This window comes from Eriocheir sinensis, chromosome 29, assembly GCF_024679095.1.
Source record: "Eriocheir sinensis breed Jianghai 21 chromosome 29, ASM2467909v1, whole genome shotgun sequence".
NCBI lineage: Eukaryota > Metazoa > Arthropoda > Malacostraca > Decapoda > Varunidae > Eriocheir > Eriocheir sinensis.
The window spans coordinates 965,288-984,162 of record NC_066537.1 but is presented as its reverse complement, the minus strand read 5'-3'; the positions used below and the strand labels follow the sequence as shown (position 1 = coordinate 984,162).

The 18,875-nt window shown below is 44.8% G+C and overlaps 2 protein-coding genes across 5 annotated transcripts in view; one reads left to right on the top strand and one right to left on the bottom strand.

The window, feature by feature from the left end:
- Positions 1-702: 702 nt before the first annotated feature.
- On the bottom strand, positions 703-9,736 carry LOC127004761 (NADH dehydrogenase [ubiquinone] 1 alpha subcomplex subunit 12-like). The gene is made up of 4 exons (XM_050872870.1): positions 9,572-9,736; positions 5,698-5,780; positions 4,526-4,641; positions 703-1,858 (listed from the first exon to the last, which is right to left on the bottom strand). Exons 1-4 carry the CDS (start codon positions 9,664-9,666, stop codon positions 1,730-1,732), a joined length of 423 nt encoding a protein of 140 aa, XP_050728827.1. The 5' UTR covers positions 9,667-9,736; the 3' UTR covers positions 703-1,729.
- LOC127004760 (major facilitator superfamily domain-containing protein 10-like) overlaps positions 9,163-18,875 on the top strand; it is a 33,202-nt gene continuing 23,489 nt past the window's right edge. For 3 of the 4 annotated variants that reach the window (XR_007757973.1, XR_007757970.1, XM_050872869.1), the window contains exons 1-3: positions 9,743-10,221; positions 14,976-15,090; positions 15,930-16,137. Coding sequence is in view for 1 of the 4 variants with exons in the window: in XM_050872869.1 (XP_050728826.1) it covers positions 14,980-15,090; positions 15,930-16,137 (319 nt within the window). In the remaining 3 variants the exon portion in view is untranslated. Of the gene's footprint in view, positions 9,512-9,742; positions 10,222-14,975; positions 15,091-15,929; positions 16,138-18,875 lie in introns of those variants that run through there. The other variant, XR_007757972.1, reaches the window with a different exon arrangement.

Here is an 18,875-nt window from a genome sequence, read left to right as displayed (position 1 = left end):
CACAGCCACACACACACACATATGCATACACAAACAGGCTTTAAGTCATCCTCATCATCATTTCGTTTAATGTCTGTTTTCACTCTTCCTGAGTGGTTGGATGCTTTATGGCTCTCCTCCATTCTACTGTCTTCTGCCCAATGCTCATCCAATCCCGTCGATGCCAAGTCTTCCTGTATACACCTCAACGTTTTCCTAAGTCTACCAACTGGTCACCTTCCTTCTACCTCCAATCTCTCTACAACTCCCAGCACTGTATCCTCCCCTGCTCTCTTTAAATGATCAAACCATCAGAGTCCTTTCCTTCTCGGCACTCTTTCCAGGTCCTCTATTCCACACTGTTAGCTACATCTGCACTGGACATCCTGTCTTGCCACCTGATCCCTGCAATATACCTCAACATTCTGCAATCACTTGCTCTCAATACTTCCATCAATTTTCTAGTTAGAGCCAATGTTTCTGCTCCTTACAACATCACTGATCTAATGCACGCTTGGTACACCCCTACTCTGCTCTTTAGAGAGATGCTACGATTCACAAGTAAACTAGCCACCTCCCTCCACTTTAACCACGCTGCCGCCACTCTCACTCTCACTGTCCTTTCCACTGCCACCCCACAGTCCAGAACATCTCCCAAATAACAGAAATATTCTACCTCATCCAGCTTTCCTCCATTCAAACAGGCTTTAAGTGATAACACAATTGTACTTTCAATGTACATATTTACATTTATTTTCCTCTTGTGATAACCTGGCTTCCTTCAGACCCCAGTGCATCAGAAGCTATCAATACAAAAAGTGAAACATAAACCATGGAAAAATAAATAACAAGCCACAGTCACCTTTCCCTTCCTTGCTGGAGTGAAAAAGAGAGGGGAGGTGGGCACATTACTGCAGGGAAGGGACTCCCACACACCAGGGATTGCTTGGCTCATCATTGTCTTCTTAGTAACCTTGAACACAATAAACACTCATACAGGTCATATTTCTGCATGGCTGCTGGACGACACATTGTTTTCTGAGGCATTAACTTCAACACCCACACCCACACACAAACAAGTATGGTAATTTTATAGGAGTCAGATGGTTCACCAGTCCTTTTCTCTGCACCTTCAAAACCTTAAAGTGTAACACAAGTGATGTGCCTGCATGGTATTTGTGCACCACCTCACCAGGATCTGAGCTGTTAACTTCTTCCTGAACTCAAAACAGTTGGCTGCTCTTCAGCAACAAGGTTCAACTCCATTCTCTCATTTTATGGGAATAGCTCTCCATCATGGTCTCTCTTCCTGCTGCTGTTAGGCCGGGCATCCACTTGTCCGTGACCTGTGACACATGTCCACACCTGCCTCCACAGCTGTGTCTGCGGCACAGTGTTGGCCGTGTGCCACACAAGTTTTATGATCCATTTGCTGAACTATCAGGCACACTATTTAGTGTTCATTAAGCAAGTTTAAGCTCAGCTTATTGAACTTTTGAGGAAGGATGATTTCAAAGGGAAGACAAGTGTTGATATTCCTGCCACAGCCAGAGCTGTGTAGGTTCAATGGATGCTTTTTAGCCTTCCTCCACACACCCTACTTTTGGCTGACGGTCGTGGATCATGGACCAGTGGATGGCCAGCCTCATGCACTGGGGCAAGGAGGAAGCCTGGAGGATTCACCTCAGAGGGATACAGAAAACCAGCCCTAGCCACTATGTCTACGGGGAGGGAGAGATGGAGAGAGGTCTCACGCCCTCCTGGGCGGGGTCCATGCCTCCACCTTGGGCCTGGTGGTGCTGTAGGGGGTGAAGGCGTCTGCGGTCCCCGTCACGTTCTCCTGGTGGCCACTCTGCCAGGTGTAGGCCGTTGGGGGCACCTGCAATGCAAACAACAACAATATTATTATCATTATTAACCATTACTATCCAGTGAAGGGCATCAAGGGAACAAAAAATCTGGTATAAACCTAAGCAGAGTCCCCTCGATGAACAGACATGGATATGAAAAATAAGACAGGGACAGGCACATATCTTACAGTAAGCAGAATGGGAAGAAAAGGAGGGGGACAAAAACAACATCTAATGAACATCAACTATCTACCACCATCAAGGAGATAGGAGGAGGGCCAGACACTCAGAAAAGCTGCAGAGGTAGAGGCAGAAGGAAGGAGACCAGCTGGGCGGCCAAAGAAACCTGGAAACAGTGTGAACATGGGAAGGACAAACATAGGGAGGGGAGGAGACCAAATGTGATCGTCAAGGGTGGGAGTTATGAGTTACAAAATATTAGTAATGTCGCAAATAGCTGTTTTGTTAATTTACAATATCGCTGACTATGATTATTAAACAGCCTTGAAGCTGTCCACCCCTGAGAAAATTAGCAGGCTTTATATTAATAAAACAGCTATTTACAACATTACTAATATTTTTTTAAACTCATAATCGACTATAACTGACGGTATTTGTTATTGCTGCCTGGACATTGTTGACACTGACGACTGTTTATCAAGTGAGTAGGTTTTACAACATCACCAATCCAGACAGCGCTTGACAGCAGGTTGCCAGCCCAGCACAATCAGACTTGGGTGAACCAACTATAGTGGATGTTTGCAACTTTCACAGATGGAGTGGACAGAGTGTGAAGAATAGGCGCACCTCACGTCACCGTAGCCGATCCAGGATTCAGTATGTTTCCTAAGTAGTAGGCGGTAATGTTATAATTGTATTTCGTAAAGAATCCTTATAACAAAAAACTAACTAAAATTGAGTAGTCTTCTTCTTGAACAAAACAATGAATAAACAACAGAACTATAATATGAAAATACGTTCATATTTTCTTCGATAACTGTGGCCCAAGGCAGCAGCGCACGCCATTTTGTGGGTATCAGATTCCTTTGATAAGCATATTTTTTTCTGCGCAAAGCAGGTGATGTCACTTAGTAAGACTTTGTGAGCTTTCATATTCACCTATTTGTGTATATTTCATGGAGGCATAACTTACATTACTGCTTTCAATTTTACAAGTGACACGAATTTGTGACTTTATCACAATAGCATTTCACTCAATTAAGTGAATCAGACACTACAGAAATATTACCAGTGTGTGTATGAATGAATACAAAGATAAGCATATACTCTGATTTAACTCTAGGATGTCTCATGGATCATTTATAAATAAAAACAAAAAATCTGGACAGGCTACCCTTTAGCCCACTACTGTCACTCAAAGCACAAAACCAGTCCCTCCACCAAGTTTGTACCCCACATTTGGTGATGTTTGGGGTGCCTATTGACTGCCTGGTGCCAACATGTGTCCTTGTGTGTATTCCAATTCTTTCTTTTCCTTAACTAACTATAAAGAGGATCACCCTTGTGTTATTCCCTGCATCATTAATTCTCTTTTCTTCCTCTTCTTCCTTAACTCACCTCACCTAACCAGTCTCCTTATGTGTTCTTATGTGTATTTCAATTCCTCCTTCCTCTTCCCTACTTAGTAAAGATGATCCTTCTTGTATTATTCCCTCCATCAGCAATTCTTTTTTCTTCCTCTTCTTCACAAACTCACCTAACCTAACCTAACCAGTCTCCTTATGTTCTTATTTATTCCAGTTCTTTCTTCCTCTTCCTCTCTATCCTCTACTCCTCCCCTTCCCATCTCCTCCTTCTCCCTCATCTTCCTTCTCTGACTTCATATTATTCCTCTCATCATCAATTCTTTCTTTCCTTTCCTTCCTCTTCCCTATTTCACTCCAGATAATCCCACTTTTTTATTCCCCCCATCATCAGTTCTTTTTTCTATCTCTTGTATTCATCATTCTTTATTCTTTTTGTCTTTTTCTGTTTCCTAGTATCATCCATATATACTTTTTACCCCTGGTTTGCTACTTCAAAATTATCTTTTATATGCTTGGTCTTCCTTCATTCCCTTAACCCGGTAGCAGCGACGGGCCAAATTTTTGCCATGATATAAACCCCCAAAATAGATGATGCATAAACTGACAACAAATGCATTGATATATATTATGAAATGGTTTATGTGAGTGATGATTTTTCCTCATTTTTCTCGCTTAGAGGGGTCTTTAAGGAACATGATCCCTGCAGCTACCGGGTTAACCTCTTGGCTGTGGATTTCCTACCAGAAGACATCACCAAGCTACAGGAGTGGGGCAAAAAGTGGCCGCAACAATTCAGTGAAGAAAAATGTAAAATCCTGCACCTTGGGAGGGGATATCCAGCATACCAATACCACATGGGAAACACTCCACTATCCACCACAGAGGCAGAGAAAGATAGGGGACTATATGTTACCACGCTACCAGTGAAGGCCAAATCCGTGCCAATTCTGTACTCTCTCTCTCTCTCTCTCTCTCTCTCTCTCTCTCTCTCCCTCTCTCCACTACTGGCACTTTTCCCTTTCAATTCTTTCTTTCTTTCCTTTTCCCTCCCCTGCTCTGCCCCCCCCCCTCTCTCTCTAAGCTTAATGTAGTACATGACATATGAATATTTATTTTAATGAAGTGGACTCTCTCTCTCTCTCTCCGTACCACAGTTGGCGGCTGGTCAGTCTTGTGGTGCAGCCAACCGAACCACTCCGCCGGCACCATGGAGGCGTCGTAGTCGGTGCCAACACTCGGGTTGTAGATGACCCAGCGGTTACGGCCTGCGGGGGAGAGTGGTGGTAATGGTGGTGGTGGTGGTTTGTTCTTTGGCAACATGATGCTCTCCAAGGCATTCCATCACCATGAGGTTATAATATTCTCCACAAGTGTATCAAGGCAATATAAAAAAAATTAATATTAGTAGGCGCAATAATAAGTCAACAATTACAGCTTTTACTATAGCTGGTCATAGCTCCTTTAAGCTTACAGATCTTGCCTATACTACTACTTGTGAAAACTGTTATTGTTATTACTAATACTATTATTACTATTACTATTATTATCATTAAGGTCCATGAAAGGGCATCAATGGAAAATAAAATGCTGGTGTAGACCCAAGCAGTCCCCTTAACCCCTTCACTTTGGTGACGCCGACGTCGGCATCACCGGTAGTCCTCTTCTAAACAAAAAATGGAAGAGGATTAAGAGGTATAAAAGAGGATTAATCCTCTTCCATTTCCTCTTGACCCTTTCCATACTGTGACGCTGACGTCTGCGTCATGGATGGAAAGGGTTAACCTGGTAGCAGCGATGGGCCAAATTTTTGCCATGATATAAACCCCCTAAAATAGATGATGCATAAACTGATCACAAATGTGTTGATATATATTATGAAATGGTTTGCGTGAGTGATGATTTTTTCTAATTTTTCTCGCTTAGAGGGGCCTTTAAGAAACATGATCCAAGCAGCTACCGGGATATTGAGCAGAAATGGATATGAAAAATTAGAGTGATGGTTGGGAAAGGAAAAAAAAAAAAAAAGGGGGGGGGGCAAAAACAACACCTAATGAGTTCACGGCTGGGTGTTGACTTATGCTGTAAACTCATCAAAGTCAACAGGATAGACACTCATCTCAAGTACACATTCCAGATGAGGATAAATGAACGGGACTCTTGGCTAGTAGTGCAAAAAATTGGTTGAGGACGCACTCACTGAACTGTAAACTGTGGCACGTACTGTCAATAGGCTGAAACTGAGCAAAAATAAAGTAAGAAAATATAATAAAACAATTATTTAAAAACATGAACATAATTATTGTTTAGTTAAGCCAACTCACCGAGGGTCAGCTGCTTGTTCTCATAGTACTTGTTGCCGAGAGCGTCCTCGCCCACCAACGTGCCGTCCTTGAGGTCGTCCACCCTGCAGGGAGGCAAGGATGGGCAACAATGAGCTGGGTTCCATGATAATAGTGATAACAATGGTAATGTTAAAAATAATAATAGTAGTAGTAATAATAATAATAATAATAATAAAATCAACAAATTAAGTACTATCTCAGCCACAGTAAGTTCTTCCCAAGTTGTTAGTTCAGCATTCCCTCATATCTTCCCGGTGAGGTGGCCTCCTCCCCTCCCAGCAGCCCCTCACCTTCCTGGCCTCCAGCCCCCCTTGCCTCCAGGAGACCAGTGAGATGTTTTCTCACTAAAACAAACACACGTGCCTCACCTCACCCCACCCAGGGAGGTGACAGGCTGGGGCTTGGCCTCCAGCCACTCCCCATTTTCACATTTCCACAGGAAATATCTACAAGGATGAATAGAACAATAAAATTATCAGAAAAGAATGGTGTCAACCTCTGGAGTGTGACGGGTGTTTTAGTGTAAGCACCCTCATCGCTGCTGAAACCGTAACCTAGCTTCACTTTCTTACAAATTTTATGAACAATATTTATTAAGTTTTACACCTGTTGCACTGATTTTGACACCAATTTTCTGAAATCTTGTTGAACTTGTCATCTTTCTGAGTGGGGTGTTAGGGGTGGGCAACCAGTAAATTTTTACATTGTTCCCTGTCTCACAATTCACGAAGAGAATATTTTCTTCTGGTAGATTTAGGTGAGTTTTGAACGAATTTGCTAACCATTTTTGTCACCAATCAGTAGTTTTCCCAATAAATAACTAATAAAATGAGACTTTTCAATGCCTGTTGTGCACCCATCGCCACAGCTGCAAAATATCTGGCAGAGAGGTTCAACTTGTTTACTGTTTCTATATTTCACTCACTGCTCACAGAGATCACAAGTGGACAAAATAGAACAAAACCAGGCAAATTAATGTTTTTCCTGCTGTGTATTTCCCCAGCGCGCACGCGTGGTGGACAGCACAGTGACTTATTTCTGCGAGGAGATATTTCTTGCAACACTGGCCTGCGCTGCCGTCATGTCCTGTACTCCGCTGCATATTTCTGGTGCCCTGCACTGCGTGTCAAATAAATTTAAACTACCCCAACTTAACTTGACATAACCTAGGTAACGGAGAGGCTTTGCCCCCCCTGGGTGTTACGCTCTCCCTCCCAGCCCCCCATTGCACTCCAAGTTGGCCGCAAGAAACCCACTAAATTTTCAAAAATCACTAGCGGCGTTTCTAGCAGCTTGCGACGCACATATATGGGGTTCAAAATGCATACACTAATGAGATCTAACCGATGCGAAGTGTGAGAAGTACCGCTGTGAGACTGGGAACAATGTAAAATAATACTGGCAACCCCCCACCCCCCTAAGCTGCTACTGGTTTAAGAGTCACGGTATTATTCTAGTGTTTGCCCATACTCACCCTTCGCAACCAAAATTGACTAGGGGGCCATTGAGACTGCGGGGAATGCGGTGGTATGCATGAAATGCGTCACAAATGCATAGTTTTTGAGTTATTGGGGGTTGAAAAATACCCTAGATGTAGGGAAATTCCTTACAATTACTTAGATGTAGGGAAATTTCGTACATTCCGGGATTTTTTTACAACGTACGGGAAACCACACAATTTCACTCACTCTCCATACCAAAGAGGGGTCCGAGGTGGGCGAAGCCCCGGGTCACAGTATTAAGGTCATAATGAAGCATCTAAACGGTAAGTAATTTACGTCATAAGAATCTTGCAACCATCATATATGACTATGTATTCACTTACTGGTAGCACGTACGAACGCGTGAAGCAGGTTAGTGACGAAGCTTCTTCGGAGGAGGACGGGTTTGGTGAAGCCGGCGGACCATCTTGTCGTCGTCAGTAATGTAATAGCTAATGTTGAAGAAGGGGACATAAGCACTTCTTTCAATGCCCCTCAGTTAGCTGTTAGGTCGTAAAGTTTGGTTGGGTATGTTAAGAGGGGGGGGGGTCCAGGGGTTAGCAGGGGGGTCGAGGGGGGCAAAGCCCCCCCATTAGCAGGTCGTAAAGTTCGGTTGGAGTAGTTTAAATATGCTCCCCCACCTAAATACCCCGACTTTCCGCGGGTCCCCCAAGATCGTTGGGGGAAGGGACTGGATCTGGATCTGCTACTGGCGCCGCCTTCATATTATGGTTGAGGGACATGTATTTTGTTTTTTAACTATGATAAATGGAGGCGTATTATCGTATGCTGGAGGCGCTGAGTCAATAGCCACAATCACCTTGTATACTGGGAACACAAACCCGTGAAGCAGATTCAGAATACGGTCAGTCAGGATCCACGTGTTCGAACAGCTCGGGCAGGAGGTTCGAGAGCCTGCACTTGGTGTAGAACCCGCAGTACTGTCTAAGGCGCTGCGTTGAACGGTTCACAGTTAGCCGGTGGTTTTGCTTGTCAGTGATAAACAATGCAGATACACCGTGTTTGGTGCCACGGACTCTGCTATCAGGACAGAAACCTTGCGATGAGATGACAACCTACTGGCACTGGTGCTAGAGAGGGCATGAGTGTGATGTAGGCGGTTTATGTGGGCGCAGATGGCCTCTGGCGCCACGCCAGACGGTGAAGTGAGCATCGTTTGGTGGGTTCACTATGCTTCTCTCCCAAAACAAGCTTGGAGATCCAGTGAGAATGCGTGGTTTCTGTATGGGGAACACTAAATTCGTCGCAAACTCATTTAAGTGGCGGTGGGGCGAAAAAAATCCCTAAATGGAGGGAATTTCCCTAGATCTAGGGATTTTTGCCCCCCGCAGAAAAAAAATACGCAATTGCGACGGATTTCGTGTCCCCCACCCGAAACCCAGCATTCCCACAGGGGTAAATATTCGTATTAGGTCCGTGCCAGTATCTCATAATCTACTTTATGAAACATCAGTATCTCTTCATATATCTTTTCTACAAACCTTCAACAGTCCTGGAAACGCTTTGAAAATCCAATTCAAGGAATTTTTTTTTACTCTTGAAAATAGGGGATAATGTTTACGGAAGCACGGCGCCTCCTCTGGCGGCGGCCGCGACGACGCTGCAGATGCCGCAGCCGTAAAATAGCTCGCAGAGGGTTTAGGGTCGGGGAGCATATTTAAACTACTCCAACCAAACTTTACGACCTACTAACGGGGGGGCTGTGCCCCCCTCGACCCCCCCACATGTATATGTGACTTATTTCAGCAAGGAGGTATTTCTCGCAACACCGGCTGCACCGTCGCCAGAGGAGGCGACGCGCTTTCGTAAACATTATCCCCTATTTTCAAGAGTAAAAAAAAAAATCCTTGAATTGGATTTTCAAAGCGTTTCCAGGACTGTTGAAGGTTTGTAGAAAAGATATATGAAGAGATACTGATGTTTCATAAGGTAGGTAATGAGATACTGGCACGGACCTAATACGAATCTTAACCCCCACAGGTCCCCAAGCTTGTTTGGGGAGGGAGGGGGAAGTATGGGCAAACACTAGAATTTTACCAGAGTCACTCAGAAATCCTCTTTTGCCTCTGTGTGCCTCGGGGCGAGATTAAGCCATCACTACCACCATCACCGCTGCCCCCTGGCACACGCCGCCGGCCACCAGGACTGCTCAAGCTGTGATCCCGGTATTCCTCTCAGTTGTTTTCCTCGCCTGCCAGGCCAATGAGGGGCCAATGGTGTCTGCGGCGCCTGGAGCCTTAAACAGCTGCTGGAAATGTGAAATTGCAGGCCGTGCAGGACGAGGCATCTAGGTAAGGCTACCGTCATGGCTGGCGGCTTGCCTTCCTCTCCTCCCCCTCGCCTGGCCTCACCTGTACAGCTGGTAGAGGGACGCCCTGATGCCGCCGTGGTCCCTGATGATGCGCAGGGCCTTGAAGATCTTGTCAATGCCGAAATACGAGGCCATGGCAGCGGCGGCGGCGGCGACGACGAGCAGCTGATTCTGATCTTGATCTTGATGTCACGGCTGACTCGGGACTCCCCGGTGTGCGACAGCGTATTACACTGAGGAAAGTTACGTGCAAAGGAGAGTGTGTGGATAAGAAGAAGTGAGGACCGAGAGGAGGAGGACGTAAGAAGCGATACAAAGCGTTATAGGACAAAAAAAAGAAGAAAAGAAGGTCAGAGCTTTGTAACGGCACCTCCGGGGAAAATAAACAACAACAAACAACTCTCACTGCTTCCACCTCTCGTCCATTCGTGCCTCCACTCAGCCCAGCAGCAGCAGCATCCACTCTCCTCCAGTCCTCTCCCAACAATGCTGTCCACGCCCTCAACACTCAATAGTGCACAGTATTTCACGGGTGGACTATTGCACGTGACACCGGTCAGCTGGGCAGGATCTACCCTACTCCCTGCCCCGGGGACACACATCTCGACAACAACGGCAGTAGCAAGCAGCCTGTGGTGGTCCCACGGCCTAACCAGCAGCAGCTAATACACTGCTGGAGAATAACAAACGGTATTATTCTAGTGTTTGCCCATACTCACCCCTCTCAACCAAAATTGGCTAGGGGGCTGCGGGGAAAACTCTCAAACATCTTCCTTGAGGCTGGCTCCGGGTGGGCGTGTGTCAGGGCGGGGCTTGTGTTTGTTTCACTTGTATGCGTGTCAGGGTGTTGTGCTGGCTTGTGTTGTGTGTGTCCCAGTGTTGCCAAATAAGTCGGGTGTAATAGCGCTAGACTGAGGTGTAAAATGCGCTAGAAATGCACTAGGAAAATTTTTGTCTCCTCCCCTCCATTGAAGATAGTAATAGCAGCTAAATAATGGTAAATCTTAAGAATCACCACTCCACCCCCTCCACCACCCCAGCCCCCCCAATCCCCCAAGACAAGCCTGGGGAACTGTGGGGAACTGGGGTATTGGGGGGGGGGGAACCCATATCACTGAAAAATGGCCTTCCAAAATTTCCTTAGAAAAATCCCTAAATCAGGAAAAATTCCCTAGTCTCGAAAGTAAGGAAAATCCCTACCGTATACTCACATGCGTGGGCTAATCGCTAACCAAGCATACCATTGCTAACCACCCCAAAACAGCCCTGAGCCATGACTCAAGGTCATCCGGGACTCGGGCTGAACAGGCCCGGGCTATACCCGGCCCTCAGCACGGCAGCCGTTGGGCTGCGTGTTCTAAAAAAAAAAAATAACCACGTGTGGTGGACCTGGTCTCACATGCGTGGGCTAGTCGCTAACCAAGCATACCATCGCTAACCAAGCATACCATCGCTAACCAAGCGTACCATCGCTAACCAAGCGTACCATCGCTAACCGAGCGTACCATCGCTAACCAAGCATACCATCACTAACCGAGCATACCATCGTTAACCAAGCATACCGACGCTAACCAAGCGTACCGTTGCTAACCAAGCGTACCGTCGCTAACCGAGCGTACCATCGCTAACCAAGCGTACCATCGCTAACCGAGCGTACCATCGCTAACCAAGCATACCAACGCTAACCAAGTGTACCGTTGCTAACCAAGCGTACCGTTGCTAACCAAACGTTTGTAGAAAAAAATATATGAAGACCTAGTGATGCTTCATACGGCAGGTAATGAATGCGAGCTATTTTGCGGCGGCGGCGTTAGCTCGATTAATCCCTGTAGGGAACAGTGGTTTTGGTGGTGGACGGCCAAATCACTGAAAAATGGGCTTTCAAAATGTCCCTTCAAAAATCCCCAAAATCGGGAAAAATCCCCAGTCTCTAAAGAAAGGGAATTCCCTAACGTACACTCTTGTAATCTATTCCTATATAACGTAGTAGCCGCTGCAGCGGGTCTGTTGACGAGTGTAGGGCGTGTAATTGGATGGTCAGCGTAGTTGAACCCCCACCCCACCACCCCAATCGTAGTCGAGCAACTCTTGGGAAATGTCATGTTTCATAATTACATATGGTACAATACTGACGGTTAACCCGTCCACTTCTTGTAAGTTGATGCTAGATAATTTTTACCGAGTAGTTTAAGGTACAAAATAAAACAGATTTGTGACAGCTGTCATCCAGATCGAACTGACGCTCCTGCTGTTAACTGATGCGGGAGTGACCTACCGACTGCTATGTATGACCCTGGCCTCCATTTTACTCAAACTCCACTATAAGTATCGTGCATTGAACAATATCCGTTTGTTTTCTGACATGTGCTTCTCACACCATATGTGACACTTGACACGCCCGTGTCTTTGTTGGACCCGGTACTGGGATAGTAATCGGTCCTTTTGTCAACCTACATGCACACCAATAAAGAGGTTAAATATTCAGTTATTACTTACCGAAAGGTAAAGTAGACTGATATTTTGAGTGAGTGAGTGTCGGGCCTTCCATCCATTATGGTGGCTTGAAAACAACTGACTTCAGGAACCCACCGTTAGGTGCCGCCACTGATACCCTCGCGTAGTAACATTTTACGAATGTATTAGAAAATAGAAATAGCTGCGGCATTAGTTGCTTTAATATAGAGAAAAAAATAACGTAAAACTCTTAAAAGACCGTTTTTTTGTCCGAAATCGTTATAATCCATGCGCATTTTGGATATTACTGACTTAGGAACTAGTTTGTAGGGTGCACTGCAAGGCAGGTATGAGGCTCAGTCTGTGTATAGAGGCGCTTGTGAAACAATAACAATGGACTTAGAAAATCCAAGCCACCTAACTCTATAATTAAAGAGGCTTGCCCCCCTGGCCTCTCCCCAAGGTAAAACGTATACAAAAATGCATTATAATACTAATTCTTTCACGTGCTAAATTACTACGAATATTGGTTTGGAGTGGTTATTCTCAAGTTTTGCCTTAATAATAACAATAATAATAATAATAACAATAATAATGAGAATACTATAAATATCTACTCAACTATCAACCTACAGTATATTCTACAAAATAATAACCTAACAAACTCAGTATAATGTTATTGGAGCTAAAGAGACCGAACATTTTAATTACCAACGAAAGTTCACGAGTCAGGTTCAGCACTGTGCTGCTCCCAGCGTTAACATTACATAACCAAGGCTGATTCAGCCTCTCTGGCTTAGACAGCCACGTATGTGTAATTTGACCCCCCCTGCGTATGTATAATTTGACCCGTTTTAGTCAACTGTGTTGTCTCGTCTGATTAGTTTCTCCGTGTATAATCAGATGTCGGACAAGCACTTGTTTGAAATGACTAAGAATATACTTACAGAGAAGGCACACGTATGAAAAAACTCATGTAAAAACCTCCCTTGGGGTATATCCCCAACGAAATACACCCCCCCAAAAAAAAGTCATCAAATCCAGCTGACACTAGAGCTGAGTCATGACTGCCTTCACCTATATATAGGCCTATCAACGTTCAAAGACTTTTTTTTAGTTATTGTATTTTATTTCCCATCTTTATTTATTTATTTACTATTTATTGATTAATTTTCTAATGATCGGGAGCCCCCTGAATGCCCGGGGCCTAGAGAGGCTGCAGCCTCATAATCCTCAATGTAAATCCACAACTGCCTTTCCGGAATTTTTAATGAATCCTTGGCAGTGAATGTGTGTGTGTGTGTGGAGGGGACTGTTTCTATGGGCCGGGAAGATAGGTAAGGAGGGTGTGACGGTATGCACCGCTCCATTTACCTTGCTCACTAATCCTTACTATAGTAGGCCTCGGAGACTGGACGTGCGACCTGCTGTCCTGATCGACCTCCACACTCACACACACACACACACACACACACACACGTATACATTACCTATAACCATGGATTCCCAGAAATGCGCTAGAACATGCAGCAAATTGAACAAAATGCACTAAAAAATGCGCTCTGCACAAAATACGAAATTTACGCGCTGTTTTTGATGTCAATGCGCTAGAACTAGCGCATTTTGCGCTTGTTTGGCAACACTGGTGTATCCTGTGTGTGTTGCTGGCTTGTGTTGTGTGTGTCCTGTGAGTGTTGCTGGCTTGTGTTGTGTGTGTCCTGTGAGTGTTGCTGGCTTGTGTTGTGTGTCCTGTGAGTGTTGCTGGCTTGTGTTGTGTGTGTCCTATGAGTGTTGCTGGCTTGTGATGTGTGTTCCCTGGGCGGGTGGCAGTGTGCCGAGTGTGTAATACCCAAGTGCCAGCTGTAAGGTGCCCTTCTGGGCTGTATATATTTAGTCTTACACCCGCCACACTGCAGAGTTAGCTACTATTTTTCTTGCTGTAGTAAGTATTTATCTTTGTAACTACTTCCCATGGAAATGGGCTACAGGGAAATAGGGAATAGGAGGAAATATTAATTCTGGTTACATTAAAATAAGGAGGGTTGAGTATGGGCCAAGCCCCTCCCCCATCAGGAGGTCATGTTAGGCGTGCTTAGAATTGTCAAGTTAATTATTTATGAGAAATACGTGTGATGTATTACACGGTGATTTATGCACAGGGGAAAGTTGGAATTGAAATCACATCAAAATTTACCATAACTAAACTCCTGCTGGGAGGTAAAGTCAATCTGCACATGGCCCCAGTGCTCATCTCCATCACATATACTATATAGTAGGGATGTACCGATACCAAAATTTTGACCGATACCGATACCTGTGCACTATTTTTTTTTATACAACAATTCCAGCAGGTAAAGGGCAAAATCAAATGTTAAGAAAAAAAAAGACCCACTACTCGTTGTTCCACCATAGAAGGGAAGAAAAAAAAAGAGTATTCAGTGCTGGCCTGAAAAAGCTACTAGTTGTAAACCTGTATTGTACGTGTCCGCAGTACCATAGGCTATACTGCATACTAAGTATTATATACTTGTATTCAAAGCAATATGAATCTTATCGTTTAAAGTGATGAAAATTAAATCGCGGGAAATTCCAAACTCTGTAGTATCATGATACTGGATAATTACACTTTTCTAATATTTTTTCAACAATTTAGAAAATCCAATTTCTGTTGAACAAAATTATTTGTAACGAGTGACATGCGATGTACAGAACTCCTTCAAGTATCGGTAGTATCAGCAGAAAATCAACTGATACTCTTAAAATGTGCCGATATCGCCGATACCGATACCTTGGTACATCCCTACTATATAGCAGTGGATTGATGTGACAGTGTGAAGAGGTAGAAGTGTTAGATTAATTGTCTTATAGCCTAACATGAGGCAGTAATCATTATTAAAACCTTAACTATATATGGCTGCTACCAATAAATAAACCAAATTAACCTAAAGTTCTATAAATGCCTTGGTCTCATCCCCCCCTCCCTCCCCCAGAGCCATGGCAACGCTGCAGTCTGGCACTGCTGGCGCCGGTGGTGACGGCAGCAACAATGAGACAGAGGCAAGCCAGAGTGGAGGAGAAGGCCAGCCCAGTGACCCTAAGCAAAAGGTCAGCTATGGGGGTGTTATTTTTTTTTTCTCACAATAGGTAATGTTATCAAGGTAATCTTTGGGAAAAATAAATAGAAATAGGAAAAAAATGTTAAACCACCAAGAAATTAGAAAAAAAAGTATTAATAGTTTGATAAATGAGCAAATATCTAGAGAAATAAATGGAAGTGTTAATAGATAAATGAATGAGATAAATAAAGATGGCTCAATAAATGAGCAGATAAATGAAGATGTTAAGTAAATAAATCCGTAAATGAAAAATAGTGAAAAACAGCGTAATATAGAGAGAAATAAATACAGACAGAAAGAGATGAAAAGAGAAATAAATAAATTGGTTTAATAAATTAGTAAAAATGTAGAGAAATAGATGAAAACAGAAGCAGATCAATTGATAAATGATAAAATAGGTTAGGTTAGTGAAGTTTTTATTTATTTTTTATTTTTTTTTACAACAAAGGAGACGGCTCAAGGGCAACAAAAAGAGTGTAGAAAAAAAGCCCGTTACTCACCGCTCCCACAACAGACAAAAGTAAAGAGTGGCCAAAAGAGAGGTCAATTTCGGGTGGAGAGGCGGAATGGCGAGTGGTGGAATTTGTAGGCTGGGGAAGGGGATGAGTTGATGGGCATTGAGGTGGGTTTGGGAGAGGTTAATGGTGTGTGGTGGTGGTAATGGTGGCTGTTTGCTGGTGTAGGTGGTGGTGGTATTGTTGAGGGTAAATTCACAAATACACAGAAAAGATATATTAAAGAAAACCAGAAGCAGATAAACCAACAAACGGAAAAATCACATAAGTAAAAATTCAGTCTCCCCTTTTCCCCCCTTCCCTCGTACCCCAGGCCCCCCTTCGGACAATCACGGTCGTGTTCGGCGGCGTCATCCTGGACCTGCTGGGGTTCACCACTATGCTGCCGTTGCTCCCCGCGCTGCTCGACTACTACCAGCACAACGACTCCAGCGGCCTCTACGCATCGCTCCTCACCTCCGTCACCCCATTCCAGCACCTCATCGGAGTGCCCTCAAAGTTCAACTCAGTCTTGCTGGGAGGTGTGTATAGCTGTGGGGTTTTAGGGGGGACTCATGGGAAGGGAAGGTGAAGGAAGGAAATGGAAAAGGAATGCCAGGGAAAGTGAGGGAAGGAAATGGAAAAGGAATGCCAGGGAAGGGAAGGAAATGGAAAAGGAATGCCTGGGAAAGTGAGGGAAGGAAATGGAAAAGGAATGCCAGGGAAGGAAAGACAAGGAAATGGAAAAGGAATGCCAGGGAAGGTAAGGAAGGAAATGGAAAAGGAATGCCAGGGAAGGAAATGGAAAAGGAATGAAAGGTGAGGGAAAGGAAGGGAAGGTAAGGTGAGGGAAGGAAAAGGAAAAGGAATGCCAGGAAGGAAGGAAGGAAGGAAGGAAATGGAAAAGGAATGCCAGGGAAGGAGGAAGGTGAGGGAAGGAACTGGAAAAGGAATGCCAGGGAAGGAAAGGAAGGGAAGGGAAGGAAATGGAAAAGGAATGCCAGGGAAGGAAGGGAAGGGAAGGGAAGGTGAGGGAAGGAAATGGAAAAGGAATGCCAGGGAAGGAAATGGAAAAGGAATGCCAGGGAAGGAAGGGAAGGAAATGGAAAAGGAATGCCAGGGAAGGAAAGGAAAAGGAATGCCAGGGAAGGAAAGGAAGGAAATGGAAAAGGAATGCCAGGGAAGGAAAGGAAAAGGAATGCCAGGGAAGGAAAGGAAGGAAATGGAAAAGGAATGCCAGGGAAGGAAATGGAAAAGGAATGCCAGGGAAGGAAAGGAAAAGGAATGCCAGGGAAGGAAAGGAAGGAAATGGAAATGGAATGCCAGGGAAGGAAAGGAAAAGGAATGCCAGGGTAGGAAAGGAAGGAAATGGAAAAGGAATGCTAGGGAAGGAAAGGAAGGAAATGGAAAAGGAATGCCAGGGAAGGAAAGGAAAAGGAATGGCAGGGAAGGAAAGGAAGGAAATGGAAAAGGAATGCCAGGGAAGGAAATGGAAAAGGAATGCCAGGGAAGGAAGGGAAAGAAATGGAAAAGGAATGCCAGGGAAGGAAAGGAAAAGGAATGCCAGGGAAGGAAAGGAAGGAAATGGAAAAGGAATGCCAGGGAAGGAAAGGAAGGAAATGGAAAAGGAATGCCAGGGAAGAAAGGGAAGGAAGTGAAAAAGGAATGCCAGGGAAGGAAGGGAAGGTGAGGGAATGCCAGGGAAGGAAATCGAAAAGGAATGCCAGGGAAGGGAAGGGAAGGTGAGGGAAGGAAATGGAAAAGGAGTGCCAGGGAAGGAAATGGAAAAGGAATGCCAGGGAAGGAAATGGAAAAGGAATGCCAGGGAAGGAAAGGAAGGAAATGGAAAAGGAATGCCAGGGAAGGAAATGGAAAAGGAATGCCAGGGAAGGAAAGGAAGGAAATGGAAAAGGAATGCCAGGGAAGGAAAGGAAGGAAATGGAAAAGGAATGCCAGGGAAGGAAATGGTAAAGGAATGCCAGGGAAGGAAAGGAAGGAAATGGAAAAGGAAGGCCAGTGAAGGAAATGAAGAAGGAATGCCAGGGAAGGAAGGGAAGGAAATGGAAAAGGAATGCCAGGGAAGGAAGGAAATGGAAAAGGAATGCCAGGGAAGGAAAGGAAGGAAATGGAAAAGGAATGCCAGGGAAGGAAAGGAAGGAAATGGAAAAGGAATGCCAGGGAAGGAAAGGAAGGAAATGGAAAAGGAATGCCAGGGAAGAAAGGGAAGGAAGTGAAAAAGGAATGCCAGGGAAGGAAAGGAAGGGAAGGGAAGGTGAGGGAATGCCAGGGAAGGAAATCAAAAAGGAATGCCAGGGAAGGAAAGGGAAGGTGAGGGAAGGAAATGGAAAAGGAATGCCAGGGAAGGAAATGGAAAAGGAATGCCAGGGAAGAAAGGGAAGGAAATGAAAAAGGAATGCCAGGGAAGGAAAGGAAGGGAAGGGAAGGTGAGGGAATGCCAGGGAAGGAAATCGAAAAGGAATGCCAGGGAAGGGAAGGGAAGGTGAGGGAAAAGGAGTGCCAGGGAAGGAAATGGAAAAGGAATGCCAGGGAAGGAAATGGAAAAGGAATGCCAGGGAAGGAAGGGAAGGAAATGGAAAAGGAATGCCAGGGAAGGAAAGGAAGGAAATGGAAAAGGAATGCCAGGAAGGAAGGAAATGGAAAAGGAATGCTAGGAAGGATATGGTAAAGGAATGCCAGGGAAGGAAATGGAAAAGGAATGCCAGGGAAGGAAAGGAAGGAAATGGAAAAGGAATGCCAGGGAAGGAAAGGAAGGAAATGGAAAAGGAATGCCAGGGAAGGAAAGGAAGGAAATGGAAAAGGAATGCCAGGGAAGGAAATGGAAAAGGAATGCCAGGGAAGGAAATGGAAAAGGAATGCCAGGGAAGGAAATGGAAAAGGAATGCCAGGGAAGGAAATGGAAAAGGAATGCCAGGGAAGGAAGGGAAGGAAATGGAAAAGGAATGCCAGGGAAGGAAGGGAAGGAAATGGAAAAGGAATGCCAGGGAAGGAAATGGAAAAGGAATGCCAGGGAAGGGAAGGAAATGGAAAAGGATTGCCAGGGAAGGAAATGAAAAAGGAATGCCAGGGAAGGAAGGGAAGGAAATGGAAAAGGAATGCCAGGGAAGGAAATGGAAAAGGAATGCCAGGGAAGGAAATGGAAAAGGAATGCCAGGGAAGGAAATGGAAAAGGAATGCCAGGGAAGGAAGGGAAGGAAATGGAAAAGGAATGCCAGGGAAGGAAATGGAAAAGGAATGCCAGGGAAGGAAGGGAAGGAAATGG

What these genes read in the sequence shown, in the direction of transcription:
- LOC127004761 (XM_050872870.1), bottom strand. Translation starts at nt 9,666, where the DNA reads ATGGCCTCGTATTTCGGCATTGACAAGATCTTCAAGGCCCTGCGCATC. An exon ending in TCCCTCTACCAGCTGTACAG is followed by an intron (nt 5,781 to 9,571) that starts GTGAGGCCAGGC and finishes GCCTCCCTGCAG; the next exon opens with GGTGGACGACCTCAAGGACG. An exon ending in CTGACCAGCCGCCAACTGTG is followed by an intron (nt 1,859 to 4,525) that starts GTACGGAGAGAG and finishes TTTGCATTGCAG; the next exon opens with GTGCCCCCAACGGCCTACAC.